Raw genomic sequence first — 18167 nt, 5'->3', positions numbered from 1 at the left:
TTCGCTTCCATATGAAGGCGAATGATTATCATTAGCAAATGCGCTGTCGTTGATAAGTCTCGCCGATACGATACACCGTGTATGTCTATTGTAAGACGTCAGACAGATGTCGCATCAATACATGATTCCAGTTTCATTGGTTGTGTATTTCAAATTTCTTTTTTATGTATGAAAAGATATGGCACAATGATCAAGAATGTCCCTAAACACTTTAACAAATATATATTTTCAGCATACAGCTCAGATATTGCCATCATCAAGTCGAAATAGGGTCGATATCGGCAAGTCCGTGCGAGCACATACAAGGGAAAATCCATTTATAATAGTAAGTGGACGCCAAAACAAACGCAATACTGCCCTATTAAACTCTACGTCAAAGCGACAAAATATCAAAGCATATTTATATATATAATTTTTATACCAACGTTTTATATCGATATCTTAAGCAATGCACCCAAGACTCATACTACAATTACTCACTACAGAAATATTTACAAGACACATAATTGTTAAAATATTGATAACGTGTCTGTATATTATCGTTTCATTCTGTACCATAATCTTTCTCTAATATGTCGCTTTCTATGTCAATTTTGACATATTAAATACATTTGCAAAACAAAAATAAACAGCGATACTGAAAAGAAATCTGAGCTTTTCTAAAAGGCGTATATTTAAAACCGCTTGTCAATTATGTATTTTATCATTGTCAACTTAATAACTTGCGCACAATAATACTTCTCAATGAAAGCTGTGTTACTGATTTCTTGTTTGATTTTGAACATAAAACATTGTGATAAAATTGACATAATTACAATTGTTTTCTAGTTGAAGAAATATGGCTTTTACAATATTTTAATGTCTTTAAATGAATAATTGCCACAAAATACGCCTGTATTATCTTTGTGGAATGTCTATTTGTAGCGACGTTGAAAGTCGCACCGACGGTTAATGTCGCAGGCTTAACGATTACGTCGCCACCATTGCTAAATGTCGCAAAACCTCTTGACGCTTTATGTTGAATCGTTAGTGCTTAATGTCGCAACAAATTTTAGAGCCGCTATCAACGCCATATCAATGTTAAATGTCGCACTTTTTTTAGGGTATTGGGTAGTGCAAGATCTTTCCAGGCTCGAATGACGTCTGCAAACGCAAAAACATCCGTGTTTACTTCAGTGAAATATTAATGCAGCACATGGTATAGTGGTATTCCTCAATTTACTTAATTATTATACTATAATGTATTTATTTACTTTTGCATACACTGTTAACACATAAAACTGAATTCGGGGTTCCGGTTATTCAACCTTACGGGTTATTGTATTGGTATTTTACATACTTTTATCAGTTATCTGTGTATATACACAAATTAAATAAAAACAAAAAGGGTTCAAGACACTGATGTCCCAAAACACATGTTTGGAAACAGGCAAAACCAATAAAAACTCATTTATATGTGCGCTTAATAGACCTATGGTTTATATTGAGTCCACTAACATTTAATGCAGTATACAGTATATTATATATATCGTACAAAGAAAGCCATTGATGCAAAGCATCAAAGGACACCATTTTACACTTTATACTGCGACACAAGCAAAACAATATAAGACGGAGTCGTTCCCCCAAATACATTATTCAATCACAGAAATAAATCCCTTTTGTAACTAAACCCGGTTTCTATTAATAATTATTTTTTTACAAGATAACAAACAAGTGCATATTCGTCTTATTTCTATGATGAAAAAGATCAATGTTTGTTTTTTCATTAATGTTGAATGCATTGTTAACCATTCCCAGACTAGAAACAATTGACATGTAACCCTTAAGCGTTTATTAAAAAATAATTGTTTCATAGTTTCATAAAATATAATACAAGATGTTCCCCAACTAACCATAGAAACAGTTCACACCAGAGCTTTCTTTGTCGGCAGCAAATTACACACATAGGATTTCGATTTCATACAAAATGAAGGAATCTGACACACTGAAATGATTATTTTAAACCTATATTTTAGCTCGATTGCATAGAAAGCTTAGGGCATATTTGAAACGCTCCCGAGTCCGTTTCATGGGACTATAACCAGTTCTTTGTGTCTTTGGGGGAGATATAAAAAAAACGTTCTCGCAGTGGGGATTGAATCGGGGATGACACAATATCGACGACGCCACGGCGATATTATTAAGGGTCCAGACCAGCAAACTTGTTTAAACTGGTCGTATATTTTAACGTTTCGTCTTTCATAATAAACTTACTTTTAAAACAAAATGAAACTAATGTTTGTAAAACCGCAAACAAATAAACGCGAATAACTAAAATTAATAAGCCGAAACACGCAATATACGTAAATATTTAATTCATTAATAGTCGAATGTGATTCTATCAATTCAAAGATTGAAAGTTTGTAAAGCTGATTTAGAGATAGAGGTTGAAGATGTTAGTAAACAAAAACTTATCACGGACAAAATATTGTTTTTTCAATTAAGATCTTATATTGCTATTATTTTATTTAAAGATTGAGTCCTGACAAGTAAGTAATTGTAAGCCATTGAAAAATAACAACTTCATTCTTAAATGACGCATTACAGGTGTTGGTGTTCGTGGTGTTGTTGTTGTTCTTGGTGTAGGTGGTGGTGGTGGTGGTGGTGGTGGTGGTGGTGGTGGTGGTGGTGGTGGTGGTGGTGGTGGTGGTGGTGGTGGTGGTGGTGGTGGTGGTGGTGGCAGCGGCGGCGGTGGCGGTGGCGTTGGCGTTGACGGTGGCGCTGATGGTGATGGTGTTAGCGATGGTGGTAGTGGATGTAGTAGCAGTAGTAGTAGTAGTAGTAGTAGTAGTAGTAGTAGTAGTAGTAGTAGTAGTAGTAGTAGTAGTAGTAGTAGAAGTAGTAGTAGTAGTAGTGGTGGTGGCAGCAGCAGCAGCAGCAGCAGCAGCAGCAGCAGTAGTAGTAGAAGTAGTAGTAGTAGTAGAAGTAGTAGTAGTAATAGTAGTAGTAGTAGTAGTAGTAGTAGTAGTAGTAGTAGTAGTAGTAGTAGTAGTAATAGTAGTAGTAGTAGTAGTAGTAGTAGTAGTAGTAGTAGTAGTAGTAGTAGTAGTAGAAGAAGATGTAGTAGTTGTTGTTGTTGTTGTTCTTGAAGTAGTTACAGTAGTTGTTGTTCACGTAGTAATAATACAGATTTCGTAATGCAAATGTATTCATAACTTACAGTTAAAGAAACAGATTTGGCCAAGTTGTATGCACGTGGCAAGTTATTGTCGATTACCGGTCTCAAAGGGTTATCTTTCTCTCAAAAGGACAGAGTTATCGGGATAAACACTGAGTATTTAAATCGTCATTGAGTATCGTGGATGCCGTTCCCTAAACGTGTGGAATGTAGCAGTCATAAGACGTTTCAGTCATTGTAATTACCAAAGGAACAGTATAAACAAAACATCGCTCCTGTATTGATTTAACATTATTTAAGCACAGATACCAATTACTAGCCTTACAAATGGATAAAAAATGTGTGGTTCCGCGTTTCTCCAATCACTATTTGTTAAGTCGAGAATGTCGCGCAATTAAAGGAATTAAGTATTGAAGTAGTGGCGACTGATTGCAAAATTTGTACTGCGTTAACGCCTTACGCGAAAGAAGAGGCTTGGAAGGTAGAGATGAATGAAAACATAATAATGTGAATCATTTTAAATTTTCGTTGACCCTTTCGGAGCAAGAATAGACAATTGATTTTCGGATTTACAAAAGTGTTTCCTCTAGAGCAAAACTATTAAATAGAAAAATACGACATTGATTAAATACGAGGACTATAATGAAACAACGTTATACTTAACGTACACTGTGACACACATTTGTAACTTTTTCGGGAAAGCGTGAGAGTTATAAAAAGGTTATTGCGATAAATAAATACAGAATTTGATTCACAGATTCAACGATGAAAAGCCAGACAAAAGCGAAGACACTGGTCTTGTGGGAGCTAATACTGACCGCTGTTGGGCTGGTCTTTCTTATTTTAGCATTTTCCCTACCGTTCTGGGTTCTCTACGCCGAATCTTTCAATGCTGATGACGTCGGGACCACTAATGACGTCAACGTGAAGTTTTACTACGGTTTCTGGATTTATTGCAGTAAAATCACGTCTAATGATATTGATACGGACACGTGTGCTACCGTGAAAACCTCCACAGGTGAAATATTAATGTCAAAAATTAAATCATTTTCACCCATTCTTTCAAAGTGCTATATGTTAAACCCGGCTGTGAATATGGAGCAACTGTGTCTGATAGCAGCTGCATGGATTTTTATATACAAAATAGATAGTTTAATCCATGTATGCCTAGTGGACTCTTCCATCCTTCTAAATTGGATCAATGTATTTCCAAAATAAGGAATGTATAGTATATTTATTTCTATATTTAGAATATTTCTTACAGAAAGTCCTTTAAGCAAACAGCGCATACCCTGATGAGACGCCGCATCATGCGGCGTCTCATCTGGGTCTACGCTGTTTGCCAATGCCTTTTTTCTAGACGCTATGCATAAATGGTTTAAACATTAATGATTGCATCACGGTTATCTAGAGGTTTAAAATGACTTTTTAACCATGCCGTATAAACTTAAGCTTTATTAAAATAAAAAATATATAAATATGCCTGCAATAAACATAAGATCTTGGAACGTTTGTTTCGATAGTGTACCATTACAAAAGCCTTATAATTAAATAAGTATATAGTCAACGTTTTAAATACAAGTAATTAAAGCACACATTTGATAACAAGTCTGCTTTTCTTGCTTAAGTAGCCTGAAGTTTTTTTTGTTTTATTGTGAAGGTCTACACAAATATTCATCATATAATTATGTCAAACTACAGAAAATCCAAGTTGTTTACGGAAAAGATAGATTCATTTAAAGCATTTGTTAAAAAAGGGTGAAACGATAATGAAGTTTAATAGTTCTGAAGTATCTATCAAACTTAAGTAAATAAATCTTGAAACACATTTCGAGCTATAACAATATCTTTTCTGAAAGTAAAATGTGAATAGGCACTGTTCAAACTAGCCTTCAAAACATAATAGCGTTTTGTTAAAATGCGTGCCTCTTCCGTGTTCGGGACGGTCATGCAAATTGAATGCAAAGATGTCACAAAGGCTTTTCTTGTGGAATAATCCAGCATTTCTCAATGTAAAATATTGTTTATGCGCCGTTCGATTCAATGCCAGAGAACTCTTTTTTGTCTTAGTCCATATTATGTTCAAATTGATGACGCCGTTTCTGTTATCGAATACCTCATAAACAGATAGGCATCTTGCTTAATTAAACGCATCATTAACTGTCTTCATGGACTATTGCGTCGCATTCATCAACGTGTCACGACGTGCCGTAGTCACAAACGGACGTGTGTAATTAGAGGTTGCTATTTATTCTGATGTCTTTTTACCCCAGTAATTGATCTCTAACTCAACAACTATTTATAACTGAGCACCATTGTTTCTTATGTAAACAAAATAGTTGTAAAGGTCAACTAGTACTACATAAGGTGTATAGCCAACTAATTGATTCGTCACTTCATTCTTAACATACTAAATTTACATAAATGGCAAGATGTTATGAGGTTAATTTGTATTTATTCCTTAATTCTGATTGATTAAGTATAGGCTTAGTGTGAGGTCATTCCATCAACCGGTTTAAACCCTCATTGCTTCGCATTGACCGTTTCAAGACGGTGCTCCCAGTTGTAAATATAGAAATAAATACAACAAACATCCCTAATTTTGGAAATAAATTGATCCAAATTAGAAGGATGGGAGAGTCCACTAGGCATAAATGGGTTAACCTGTATCGTATTGGCAATCGGTTACTTACAATTAATAAAAGACTTATTGAGGATATCAAGAAATTATCTCCTGATAATGTGTTTCCTTATATCTAATATTCTAAACATATCTGTATTTTTTGTGGTATGATCACACTCGCTCATTTATCGCGCATTCATTTCATGCGTTATCACAAAGCGAATGTACTGTCATATTTTTTTTTAAATGCAATCATCTGTAATCATTCTGTACTGTTATTTCTCGTTTTAGATGGTGAGCAGGCAGCCGCATGCACGATGATACTGGCCATCTTACTTTTGTTGGGCTCTGTTATAAATACGTGTCTATATTTTACACGATTTCGATGTAATATCGTTTGTCTCTACATCGCCACTGTTTCAGATATAGGAGCTGGTAAATACAAAACAGAATATATATTTTAAATGTGTCATTCAGTTCACGGTGCACTGCCCATGCGTTTTCGACTAGCTTTTACAAAAACCAGTGAATCGAGGGATTTGTAATATGACACTTCCCATGAGTTTTTTTTCATAGACATGCACTGAATGTACACGTTGTTTTATTGGTGACATGAATTAATTGCAGAAACAATAAATATAACTTAATGTAAACGCTGTTTTATTCCCAGAGAAAGACGTGAACTTGTCGCAGAAAAAGTTAAAAACAATTTTTAAAATACTTGCCCTATCTTTTGTTACTATGCCGTCGTTTAGGCTTTGCGTCTATCTTCATGTCATAGAATAAGTGCAATTGTTGTTTAATATTTCAGGGGTACTTTCAATAGTGAGCATAGCAGTCTTCGGGACCGAAGATCACTCGCACACCATTTCGACAAGTGCGAAGTTGATATTCAGTTTTGCAAAGTTAAATATCTGCTTCTGGTTTGCTTGTGTAGGCTGCGTCTGTGCCTTAGTAGCGTTTGTCTTTGCAATTATTGCTATCATAAATCAACGAAATGCCGCTTACGATTATGCTTCCTCAACAAAATTAATGGACGGTACCTCCTCTGAACATTCCACGGAGAAACGGTTATTAAATGAGGAGCACGTGGATATATCCGTGAAAGATAGTTCAGAAGAAAGGACGTCTATTGATTTTCCCTTTAGTGAGCATGGCGAAGTGAAGAAACCCTTTTACATGCACTACGAAAGTGATTCCGATCATGGTGAAGACGACCTGATCTTCTCAACAGCACCTCTTTCACATGGGTTCCGATCCGAAGTTGGTGCAATTGATAAGGCGAAAATAGGTCTTAAGGACGTCTTAGGAAAAGGAAAATCTCGCGAAGAGGAATCTCAACGAAATATGTTGAATACAACTGACCAAACTTTAGTACAAGCTGAGCAAAACAAGACTTCAGTGAAAGCTCAGTTAAATGTTGAAAATGAGCTGCTTGATTCTCAACGAGCTATGAGTGCAGCATATTTAGACAGTGGTTCCGAATCGGGTGAGACAAGTGAAATCAGTGAAGATGAAAGTGTATCCGATGTATATAGTTCTGAAGACGAAAAAGTTCATGAAAATGGAGAGCAACATCGAGTTTCTTATAAAGTTTCAATTGGCGGTGACAGCGACATGACCCCAGTAGAAAGCACCAGCGACAACGGAACAAGTGTTGCTATGACGATCGTTGATGGAGATTCGAGTGTAGCGTTAGTTACAAAACGATATAGAACGACGGATGACATTGGGCCAGCGACTCTTGCTGTCCCAGAGGACTTGGCCGTCAAACGGTCAAAGACGGAGATGCCGGTTATCAGAAAGACTGGAAAGAAGCGAGCGAAAGCAACGCGGAAAACAATCGCAATGATACCCGCACTTAAACCACCGAAACCAATTAAACGAGTTAAAAGTGTTCGTAAAAAGAAACTAGCCCTCACAAAAGAACATCGAAAAATGTTGTCTGAAAGAGCTGAAAAGAGTAAGATGATAGAAGGGGTTTACGGGGCACCTCTTATTAAGATAGGCAGTATAGGGTCCCATCCGGAGCCTAGATCTTTTGTTCATAGTAAAAAACCTACTGACGATGTTTTGCAATCAGGACTTAAACTCATGAAGTCTTTAAAAGTTTTAAAGGAACATAGGCAAAAACAATCCGGAGAGGAGAATGACATTGACAGTGAAAGTTAAATGTATTGTTATTTTAGTTTTTAAAGATTGCAATAACGTGAATATGATGTTTTAATGTCTTCTTTAAACATGTTATACATGTATGTTACTGTTATATTCGTGCATTCACTTTTGAAATACGTTATATCTTCACAGACTAAGAAATAATTTCCGTCAAAATGATATTGCTTTATTTGTATATGCAACATCGGTATATTTGTAACATCCCACAAATAGTTTAATGTTACACCTTTCAATGTGAGTGTACGTGTTTTAATTGAATCAATCTAGCCAGGTTGACTCTTCTTCTTACATTATTGGACACATTCGAAGGTTCGAATGTTAAATATAACTTAATATTATATATGTCTAATGCCTGAAAGACAATACTTATTAACTTGCAGAATTTTTCTAGACGGTTATCGTTCAAATTGACCATCAAATCAATATGATTTGAAAAGTTATAAACATTATTTAAACTCAGAAATATTTAATAATCAATATTTTTAACAATCCCGTAAAAATCAAAGAATGCAATATGCCATATTTTCCCAACAAACTAAAATATGAAATATAAACAAGTGTTGTTGTTGTTTATGATGTTACTTCCAGACACATTGTTCATAAGAGTAATCGGGAAAAGTACTACATGGGATGCAATCCGTTGCTATATAAAGTGACATGGGTAATATATGTGTAATTTATTGTTCACAAAGCAGACTTTACCTTAATTTTTACCTTTAGTTTTAACCTATTTATTTTAAAGCTCGATTGCGTCGAAAGCCTCAGACTTATTGAAACGCTATCGAGTCCGTTTCCTGGGTCTAGAACCAGTATTTGGTGTCTTTGGGTGAAGATCTAGAGAACCCTCCCCCAGTGGGGATCGAACCCGTGACCTCCCAATCGCTAGGCAGACACCTTACTCATTACTCCACGGCGATGTTTTGTAACTTTACCTTTGATTTAAATGAATGTATTACATGAATAGAACATAGTAGAACCTCACATAAATATATCCGCCCTTGTTTATATCAACGTAGACCCTTCCCCTCAGTCCCTCCCTGCCGAGTTGCACTTTATATGGCAGGCTAGGTGGAAAGGTGTACCCAACCCACCTACTTTCCTTCAGGGCTCTGTTGCAGATTGTGATTCCCAGCTGTACCCCACCATTTACACTGTTTTGTCCATATCATGTGTGTTCCCTGTCACATCATGCGAGTGTGAAAGGAGTATCAGTGCCCAAGGACAAAACTAAGATCATCAATGGGTCAGGACAGGTTGTCCGCTGTGTGCCTGCTTTCCATTCATAGGGACATGGACATAAACATTTAATATTGTACCTAAGTTGACCTAGTAGGATATCCAACAAGGTTAAATAGGAGGTCCACCCATCTAACTCCGTTAAAAAAGTTATGGATAAAGATAATGTCTCCCACCACTTTAGTGGTATGAGAGTCATTTGATTTACCCCTGTGTGTCTGTCTGTCCGTGTGTCTGTCACACTTGATGTGTGAACTCAAGTTCTTATTTGTTTTACATGCACTTTTATCATGCAAAATGCTGATTAGATAGCAGGAAATCGCATCATTTCAAGGTGCCATTTCAAAAAAAAAATCGACGACGGAAGGGGACACCCCTCCCGCACCCTCCCCTGTTCAGCACCCCCTCTGAAATTTTCTGGATACGCCTCTGGTCTAGGTCAGTAACATGCGAAAGAGGCAATCAAGAGTTTGAGGACAGATCATTATTTATTGTGTGAACCATGAAAAATATGGACGGCTTATAATTTTAACCGAATGCGGCCACTTCCCTGTGCTACAGAAATCCAATAAGAACTTTACGGTAGCGCTTTATTGTACTTTCCAGCTCACTCTGATAATTGTTTAAAACTTTTAAAATGTACAAAAACAGTCATTAAAATAAAGAAATAGAAAACTCGGGCCAAATTGCTTAACAGTGACTAGTCAGGTCTATAAACAATATGGGGCTGCTTAAATAGTCACTATAATGTCATGGAAACCTCAGTGGGTATTTATGTTTCTTTAGTACACATCTTAAAACGCTGACATGTTAATACTTGAATCAAAGCATTAATGTAAGCAACGAGTGCACGATTCTTAAATCTCAACTTGAAATAAAAGGTTTCCAAACCGTCTATGTTTGTTTTCTTTATCTTAAATACTTCCCATAACTCAACAGCCTTTTCAGCCACTTTCTTTGTCACAACCCAGTCGAACAATTAAGTCGGTTCGAAAGATTAATTATTTACTGATTGGTTATTTAATTGATATCGCCTTGACGTTATCTTGAATTGGATCATTTATGCGCGGTTTTTCGACATACTCAGCTGATAATGACTTGATTTTGGTTCTTGGTATTACAATGTGCAACATGTTTTAACTTGATAAAATTAAAATCAAAAGCATTTATCATCTATTCATTTCTAACGTTTACACATTATGCAACTTTACAACATACCGGAAAGCATACTTAAAATGAAGTTTCAATTCCTTAAAACATTTTTGCCAAGCGTAATAGTTCTTTAGAACGGAGTCGCAATTCATTGGCACAATTTTACTTAGCGTAAACGTTCTTTAAAGCGATGTCGCAATCAGTTGCAAATGTTCTCTTCGCTCTTACATGTCTTATGTATTTGCTTGAAAGAAACATCTTAATCAGCATTAACTTATGTACAGTAAAACAATATTTGTATCAATAAATTATTTTGATACATGAATTTTAAGAATTAATTTAGTATGCTTTAAATTGTTAAGTGCTGAAAGCCCTAACACCAGCCTTGTGTTGTGTTTCCAAGTAGATATTGCTCCGATTTATATTTGCTCAAGTATCGATGTATCAATACAACCGTTAGCCAAGCTGTTATGGGGAGCCGTAGTGGATTCCTTCTCGTGTAACTGCTATTTAAAACAGTCTCCTCAGATGTTGTAATAGACATTAGAGTTAAGGTTAAATGCTTTGATTTATGCTATGGAATGATTGAAACAACATGTTTATTTATTTGAGCTGGGTTTCATAAACAATAATTTGTATACTATCAGAAATGTCTTAACTCTTTCAGTGCTTGAACCGAATTGTGAAGGCCTTTGCAAACAGTTTGGATCCAGATGAGACCTCACATACTTTTATGATCAATAAATTTATATATTTCATTTATTTAACGCAAGTATTGTTAACCCTATGTGACTGCTTGTTTACATGATGGTGTTTACGACACTGCAATAACGTACTTGAAATCTATACACGTAATAGCGAAGTTTACATTTGCCGGTACCCGTTAAATACCTCAGTTGATTAGCAGTTAAATTGCACAATATTTTAAATTTATTTATAGTTTCACGATGCTTGTAATGCTCACATCGGCGAATCGTTCGCGTTTCATAAGGATCCAAACTGTTTGCTATTCTGATAGTATTCTTTGAAAAAAAAATGATAATTTTAATTTTAGAAATTCAGCAGACGACATTTTAGCAGACGACAAATTTCCCAGCATGCAAAGGGTTAAGTGTGTGGTTTTGTCGGTCATGTGTGTACATAATCCCGTACATCATCAAATCTGCCTCTAATCGGCGCATTTGCCTTATCTGTCCACTAGGTCTGGCCAAAACTGTTAATCGTCTTTAAATCTCATTTAAACTGCTTGCCTGCGCGACACTGCATGAAATTAATGCTGTTGATGATATATTTTATTTGTAACAAATATTTAAATGGATGTTTTTAAGATTGATACGGATGAATCACGAGGAAGAGAAGTTTAAGACATATGTATTATTCATAAACAAGGAACATTCATTCACACATTATTTCTTCAACAAATATATTTGGAAATAAAAAAGTCTTGATTAAGATTAATGTCGTACTTACCCGTTGTTGAGAGAAAACGAGACCGTCCGTTTGTCTTCTATTTACCTTCGGGCGACATTTATGTTTCTCCCTCTTGTCTGTTCTGAAGTGCAGTACTCGAAAAAGAGCGTTTTCATGCATCTATCAAAGCAAATGAATTAAATGTAAATGCTGTTTTGTCTTAGTCAATATTTGAGGTCAAAATATCAATATATTAAGTAGGTCATGGTAGGGGTAAACCAACGTGGGGGTCGGAAACATCTTAAGATGATGAGAAAGCAGTTGTAAGATCTTCAAATAATCAATTATGCGAAAAACAGAGATTTAAGTGCATATGTACGTGTTCATGAATGTCGACCATTCGTTTATCTTGTGACGTGTATATTTCACTCGGAAAGATAACTGTGTAAATGTCTGGAGACCCATGAGGCTGTTTTGGGTGTGGCTATCTGTCTTATCATAACGATGGATATCCTAGACATACACGCTGAAAGATCTCGTATTAATACTCCGGATTGTGTGTTCCTTTTGAATGTAAATTGCGTGCCCTACTGTACACTATATATATCCCATTGTCGCAAATTTAAAAGTGACTGAAATTCTTACTTCAATAAGAATCCTTGACGTGCACTACACGAGAATTTAAGTTTCTACAGGAGTGTGTCGGTATACTACAACCGATATAAATGTATCACTAGTCATCAATATAATAATATCAACTTGGTTACAAGTGATGTAGTTTTTGTAAAGTGAGTTGTGTAATACGCCTTGAATGCAGCGTGATTTTTCATTTTAAAAGCATTAAGCCAAGCACGTGATGTGTCCATTATTTGGTTGAAAACAAAACGCATCATCATTATGCCATCAATTGTAGTGTCAAAGACACAAGTTAAGCTAAAAACATAATTTAACTTGTTTCCGCCAAAATCGCCAGTACAATTTTATGACATGCTATAACATGTTCCCCATGTAATACAGCCATTACATATTGTTATTACACATGTGTAATACAACATTTTTAAGCGTTTTCATTGGCTTAGTTTTCGTTTATTGACCAATCGCATTTTGTTATTTTGTTGAAATGACGTTGCAACGTCAAATGACGTCAAGTAAACAACATTCGGGATTTATCATTATGTTTGCGTAAATATTTATTTAATTTGCTCATTTAAAAGCATGTAATAAAAAAGATCTGACACTCGTTGTCATAGCATACTATAGTTTATTAAACTCGTCCAGGAAATTCGTAAGTAAGCTCGCTTACTTACAATATTCCTGAACTCGTTTAATAAAATATGGTATGATATGACAACTCGTGCCAGATCCTATATGTAGAAGGTACGTCGGCTAAACGTTTTGTTCGTTAACATATTGTATGATACACGTATGATTTCCCACTTAAAAACGACTCCAATAACATGAAGACCTTTTCCAAATCTGTATCAAACATTATTTCTAAGGTTAATTTATAATAAAATTAGCGAATTGTATTGAATATGGCAATTGAATAATCGCAGACTCAGTAAATAGCGCATTCAGCGAATACGTATAAACAAATGAAGCAAATATGATATGAAAACTAAAATGTCAATACAAAAGGAAAGTTTAGGGTGGACATATAACAATATGGTCGATCTGATTATTGGAAACAATTACATTGGTAAGAAAATGCGTTCGTGAATGAACGCCTTGTAATTATCTCACGATCAGAAAATGTTGATTGCGATTGGGAAGCGATTGGAAAGTAATCGAGCGAGTTTGAAAATTGATAGGCGTGAACGGGACGATAGCAGCTTAACTACACCGTTAATGACAGAAGTATTGTCATCATGCAAATGGGTTCTGCAAATGTTTATGTCATATTTATGCAAAAGATAATGTCAGTGCGTTGTAATACGAGATGAATAACAATCTTTGCGGAACGAAAACGACGAAGCTTCGATTATTATACTGCTTTATAAATCTGTTTTCACAAAGTGATTAACAATTGAAGGCTGATATGGATACAATTTATCCATAATGTTATTTAATTATTTTAGTTTTTCACCCAAAGCAGTTCTGTATTTTTTTTAAACATTTTATTAAGGCAAAGGTTATTAAAGCAATAGCAAACGGCTTTGAGTTTCTATGCGCGAGTTAAACCACGAGGTCGTGTGTCCTCATTCTTTGACATCAAGCATCGTAGCGACATTACAAAAGCTATTTATTTAATAGCGTAAACGCCTAAATCCGACTATGATAAGTAAGTAGTTCTAACGTTCGACCGCCCCTAAATAAATAGAAAAGGTCCATTTAAAGGAGTGTATTCATGAAATAAATATTGCTTCCACACCTGAATGATACCAAAGTTTGTTTAACACGTATACCGCCCTCTGGGTCAAGTTTCAGTATTCAAATAATCGTTAGTAAAGTGTCTATAATTAAAACGGTTCTTTCACACGTCGCCTTATTCAGTCAGTACATTTTACAAGTTTGATTACAACCGCGATAAAACTCGGTGTACTCAGTATTTGATGTAAAAGAGAGAAAATATTAGTTCATTAATTTTCGAATAATGTTTTCCAGTTCATTCAGAAATAATCTCTATGCGATGTGCAGAAAATTCGAAACAAGGACATGGTCTTCGTTTAAGCCACATTTTTTTTAAGTTGGACTTAGTTTAGGCGTCAAATGTATTTTACAGAATGTTCTTTTACATTTAACTTTCTTAGAAACAAATGACAGTTCAAACAAATGTAGGAAACAGAGCATGAGGAAAAGCTATCACGTACATAGCTTATTGATACACAAACGTGTACTCTTTTAAACTGAAAAAAATGTTTTATAACGAACACACTTTCGTGTAAGTGAGTTAGTTCATTTTTATCGACGACAATATCATGTGACCGATTTTAAATAATAAAGTTATGGTCTGTAATGTGTAAACTACAATTGTTATATTATTTGTTATATTATATAATATATTATATTAAAGTTAAATGTATACTCATGTGAGATATTGCACGCTAAGGCTTCAACCCTCCCCATTTCCGCCCCACCCCACCCTCCACACACAATTCAAATCACAGTACATTGAAAATATACAAAAAATGCAAATATCTGATAAGCAATATATGTACTTTACAACGAACACTGTGCACTTGAGTTGAGAGCCGAAGTTAACGGCGGGGGGAGGCATCGTAAGATCTTGATTTAAACAAATGGACCGTGCTCAGGCTAATATGGGTCGATATTTTCCTCCTTAACTCGATTTTGTCTAAGAAAAGACTTTCTTGAAACGAAAAATATCATTAAAGCGGAAAGTGTCGTCCTGATTAGCCTGTGCGGACTGCATAGTCTAATCTGGAATGAAACTTAACGCAGATGCATTAAACCCCTTTTTCACAGAGCACGGCTCAAATGTTCGATTGAATAACTGGTATCTCAAAGCATGTGTCCCTGATATGTTCAGTCGAATGTTTCTTCATCATGTGAACCTGACAACTTCGCTTAAGTATATATAGGCTCTTTTTTTAAACCGCAATCAACACCTGCGATGACCGAAAGTATGAAGGTCAGAATACGTGCCATATTTAAACCGGAATACCTTAACAAGCCTATTCACTTAAATATTCTGTATTCAGTTACATGTATGTGGAACATTCCAATGCCATTGGTAATCATGTATTATTTGCCACCCCCCCCCCCCCCCCGCTATAAATAATATTTCTTAAGCAAGATTTCACTCTAAACTATTTGTGAACATTATAAATGGAAAGTGCCACAAGCAATTAAATGCACACAAATGTTAAGTGTACATCGATCATTAAAGAAAGGAGGCAGGAATTGATTCATATTTTTCAGTCGATAAGATAAGATTTTTCATTTTAAGATAAAATTATGCCATTCTTGGTAATTACATAATGTGTACATAAGATCTCAATATAAAAACTCCCGAAAATCAAATGTTATTTACAACAAAAATATCATAAATTCAATAAGGTCATGTATTTGTTATTCAAAATGTGCACTAATAAACCTATCGTCTGTCGCTAACAGGTAAGTGCAGATTATAAATGTCGATTCCGGTGGAAAACTACGGAATCCGGATAGTGTCATCTATAATCTCGCAGTTCTTTCATCAAGGGCGAAACTAGACACATGAAGCGATACTTGATATTTTTCTTGACAGTCGCGGCAACGCACGATATATTTAACACGATATATCGTACTTATGTAGGTAGCCCAAAAGTCGATATACCGTGTTAAATATATCGTGCGTCGCCGCGACTGTTAAGAAAGTTATCATGCGTCGCCGCGACTGTCAAGAAAAATATCGTGCGTCGCCGCGACTGTCAAGAAAAATATCAAGTATCGCTTCGTGTGTCTATTGTCGCCCTGGATGAAAGAAGTGCGAGATTATAGATGGCACTATTCGGATTCCGTAGAAAACCCGTACAATACAGGCGTTTTTACCCTTTGAAACACGGCAATAGCAAAACGTTATTAGACACGCAAATCAGTGTCAAATAGGCAAAGCTTTTCAAAACGGATATGGATTAATATAAAAGCTGGCTGAATAAGAATTCGTAACCATGTCAAATATATGATTTATCAATCAACTACAACACTTGCGATAATTAAAGTTGAAACTATGCCGATATACTACTTTTTTATAGTTAATAACAAATATTTAATGATATGCGTCCAAATGTTGACACTGATTCCAAAGGTTGAGTAATAAATGTGTTGCATATACTCAAAACAAAGGATTCACGATTCTATGCATGTTATTCACTAAGCCTTTATTAAAGGGACCTTTTCACAGATTTTGGCATGTTTTGAAGTTTGTCATTAAATGCTTTATATTGATAAATTTAAACATTAAATTTTAAAAGCTCCAGTAAAAAATCAAAAATAAAATTTTAAAAAGGAAAAAAAAGTAGCCCGTAGCAGGGCTCGAACCAGTGACCCCCGGAATCCTGAAGTAAAAACGCATTATCCAACAGAGCTATCCTACCAAGCATACATAAGATGCGTATTTTATACGTTATATAAGCAATCTTCGTAGTTTCACAAATTTAAACGACAACAACAGAACTCTCCAAATTATTCAATCGTTTCGCGTTGCAACGCTTTATAATTTTTAGGTTTTTAAATCGTCAAAAGATGCATATAATGGCTATATTAGACCATGGCAAATGTTCAGTAATACTGTTTCCTCACAAATATCATAACTAAACCGAACATTTGCGAATCTGAAACAACTTTTTTCAATTTTGTCAATTTACCAAACCGTGAAAAGATCCCCTTAAAAGTGTCGAAGAAAGGGTATCAAATGGTAACAGCGAATCTTATGGGTATTTTTAACGTTGATTAAAAGGAAATAGTTCGCAAGGTATTGCCACAAAATCTAAGCTAATAATTTGCTGTTTAATAATGCTATTTGGTACCCTACATGGCTAAAAAAAATAATATTAGATCACTCAAGAGCACTGCCAAAAGTATTTAAATGTGGCTATTATTTCTCTGCTCATTCAGGAATGCGATAGTATCAAAAAATGCAAGTACGTCGAAAAAAATATGTACAATTTGTTTAAGGGACCTAAAATATAAAAGCATACCGATGATTTGCATAGCATGAATCAATTAAAATATAAAGGAAATGTATAGTTTTGCTCAATTAGTCTCAAATTTAAAATTATATTATAATAACAGAACTACGCTTATTTAAACAATTAACACACGGTGCATGTTTTTCCTATTGTATACCAGGAAGTGAACCTCGGGACAATTATTACCTGCGTGAGAACAAGGCACAACTTCTATTCAAAATTAGTTCGTAACGTTTGCTCTAAAATTCCTCTCAAGGCCACACAGACTATATTGTGGTGCAGCATTTGAATAACGGTATCGGAAGTTTTAAAAGACTGCACAGACCTGTCAAAAAACTACCTCATTGCAAATAATTGTTTCCTTAGTCAATATTTAATGTACACATGTCCGCACGTTCTGGGTAGAATGCAGGAGGTAAATAATTCCATTGATTGCTGTTTGTGTGTTTAAAACGAACAAAAATACCGAGTGTGCGAGTTTTACTCATGAGTCAGACTATTGTTTGATTTGTATTGGAGAATACAGTATAATCATGGAACATTTAATTATAACTTAAACAGTAAATTAACGTGAGCACAAACGATCGGTTACTAACAAAGAGATGTTTTGTTCAGTAAAATCAGGCACATATCTTCCTTTAACTCAATTAAATTCCATAAATTCAAGCTTGACTGAACGTCACCCTGGCTTGGTTTGAATAATAGTATTGTTGTTCACTAAATTACCAAACACAATTGTAAAACACATTCAATGTGTTTCATTATTTCTTCCGCCTCA

The 18167-nt window shown here is 35.2% G+C and overlaps 1 protein-coding gene across 1 annotated transcript; it reads left to right on the top strand.

Annotated features, from left to right (window-relative positions):
• The first annotated feature begins 3308 nt into the window (after positions 1-3308).
• Positions 3309-8767, top strand: LOC127854059 (uncharacterized). The gene is made up of 3 exons (XM_052388998.1): positions 3309-4178; positions 6075-6218; positions 6595-8767. The coding sequence occupies exons 1-3, from the start codon at positions 3926-3928 to the stop codon at positions 7953-7955; spliced, it is 1758 nt and encodes a 585-aa protein (XP_052244958.1). The 5' UTR covers positions 3309-3925; the 3' UTR covers positions 7956-8767.
• The last annotated feature ends 9400 nt before the right edge of the window (positions 8768-18167 follow it).

The sequence above is a fragment of the Dreissena polymorpha genome, chromosome 12 (genome assembly GCF_020536995.1).
Source record: "Dreissena polymorpha isolate Duluth1 chromosome 12, UMN_Dpol_1.0, whole genome shotgun sequence".
NCBI lineage: Eukaryota > Metazoa > Mollusca > Bivalvia > Myida > Dreissenidae > Dreissena > Dreissena polymorpha.
This window is presented reverse-complemented; position numbering and strand designations above follow the sequence as displayed.